This window comes from Arachis stenosperma, chromosome 9, assembly GCF_014773155.1.
Source record: "Arachis stenosperma cultivar V10309 chromosome 9, arast.V10309.gnm1.PFL2, whole genome shotgun sequence".
Taxonomy (NCBI): domain Eukaryota; kingdom Viridiplantae; phylum Streptophyta; class Magnoliopsida; order Fabales; family Fabaceae; genus Arachis; species Arachis stenosperma.
Genome location: NC_080385.1, coordinates 21493676 through 21495842, shown reverse-complemented (window position 1 = coordinate 21495842; position 2167 = coordinate 21493676). Strand labels below are relative to the sequence as shown.

The following is a 2167-nucleotide window of genomic DNA, read 5'->3' as shown; positions in this document are numbered from 1 at the left end:
CTATCAAAGGAATAAATGCTTTGTTTTTGCTTATTTTGTGTTCTATTACTTGATGCAATAAGCCTTGCTTCATGCTCTGTTTATAACTGAAGTTAATGAAACAGAATCACTTTTTATTTTAATATTTTAAATATTAATATCTTCAATTAATTAAAACCTACTTCACTTTACCTTCTCTAATTATTTTATTTTTGACACAAAACAACAATACAGGTCACTTAATTAATGAAGATTAGTGAAAAGGAAGAAGATTTTAGGCTGTGAGATTTTTTTTTTATTTTCATATTAGATATTTGGACTTTTGTTGGTTTATGAGATTCATTAACTTGAGATGGTTTTGAATTTATTTTTCTCACCCAAAAATTGTTAACACAAATTTACTGCAATTAACTTTTTCTCAATAAAGGTTGTCAAAAAACATCAAAATTAAGTTGATCAAAGAAAACGATCCAACTCACATACACACAAGATATTTTTCACAAAATTAGTGTATTGGATATATTTTTTATTTATTAGGCACAAATACTGACATAGACACAAAATACGATATAATACGAAATATATAGATATATAAATTTAAAATTTTTACAAGATACCAGTAAATGATATATAAAATATAAAGTATTTTTTAAATAAATTATAATGATATTTTAATATTTTATTGATATTAAAATATAAATTAAATTTTTAATTATATAAAATATTTTTTATTTTAATAATTAATAATATATATTATTTCTAAACTTATTTCAAGAATAAAAATTTAGAATAAAATTGGACATATTGACATATGATGATATTTAGATGTGTTCAAATGTGTCCGAAATTTTTTTTATTTTTTATTAAGATACAGTTAAACACAAAAAACACGTATATCAATAAGTGTCATATCTAAAATATGACGAATTAAAAAATATGTCCGTAATTCATAAATTTCCGTACTCGTCAATTAGCCAAAATCACACCTTCTTCAACTATAGTTTAAAAGGAAAGGTAAAAGTATGCGTAGCAATTGTGGCCTTGCCTCCACGTACATGCCAAAAATCATAGTCGACCCCTTTTCCTTTAGCTTTGCATAATTCTTCCTTCTAATGATTCATCATTAACTTAGCTTGTAATTCCTTGTTGCTTCAGGTAGCAATTAACGTTCATTCTCGTGTAAGCATTCTACACCATAAATATATGAATAAATTACAAAGTTAAAAGATGCAAGTGAAAAAATGGGACCTCAAACTTCCCTTCTCGTTCTCAATATAATCCTCTTGTCTTTCTACTCCATCGTAGCAAAGCCAAACCATAATCTGATCCAACAAACCTGCAAGAACATCTCAGAAACTGATTCCAATGTAAGCTACAAATTCTGCATAAATTCTCTCCAATCAGATCCTCGAAGCCACGGCGCCAAAAGCCTCGAAAAACTCGGCCTCGCATCGATCAAGCTAGTGAGGCACAACGTGACAGATACTAGAGCTCAAATCAAAGAGATTCTCAAGAAGAACAAGAACAAGTTGGATCCATTTGCCAAAGAGTGCTTAGATGATTGTCTTCAAGTTTATTCTGATGCCATCGCAACTATTAAAGAAGCCCTTAAAGATTACAAGGCTAAGCGTTATGCTGATTCTAATGTGAAGCTAAGTTCTGTTATTGATGCCTCTACGACGTGCGAAGATGGATTCAATCAAAGAAACGGTGTCGTTTCGCCGTTAACGAAACGAAACAAGGACACTTTTCTTCTTTCTGCTATATCGCTTTCGATTATTAACATGCTCAATAAGGACAATTTGAAGGACGCTGAACTCTGATTTTTCTCTCTTTAATTTGTTGCGAATTTGTAAATTCTTGCAATTTTAATCATTATATTATCATTTATTTTTATATACTTTCATAGTTACATGTTGACTATCTAAATTTAAAAGAAGAGATATAAATGTAGGAGTATTAATTAAATTCATAACATTCATAGGAATTTTATTTTATTTTTTTGGTAGCCAGGGTTACTTAAAAAGCAAACGTTGATGCACCTTGATTTCAAGTTGTTTATTTTTTATGTTTTTATTTTACGTAAAATAAAAATGAAAAAGTCAAAAAGATATCTCTTATAATACTACTGGACGGAAAGAAAGTCATAGGTATTTAGAATTGAGTCAATAGTTTCTAATGAAATGTT

General features: G+C 28.4%; 1 protein-coding gene across 1 annotated transcript; it reads left to right on the top strand.

Moving 5' to 3' along the window:
- The first annotated feature begins 1220 nt into the window (after positions 1–1220).
- On the top strand, positions 1221–1817 carry LOC130949226 (putative invertase inhibitor). The gene has a single exon (XM_057878005.1). It carries the CDS (start codon positions 1221–1223, stop codon positions 1800–1802), a length of 582 nt encoding a protein of 193 aa, XP_057733988.1. The 3' UTR covers positions 1803–1817.
- The last annotated feature ends 350 nt before the right edge of the window (positions 1818–2167 follow it).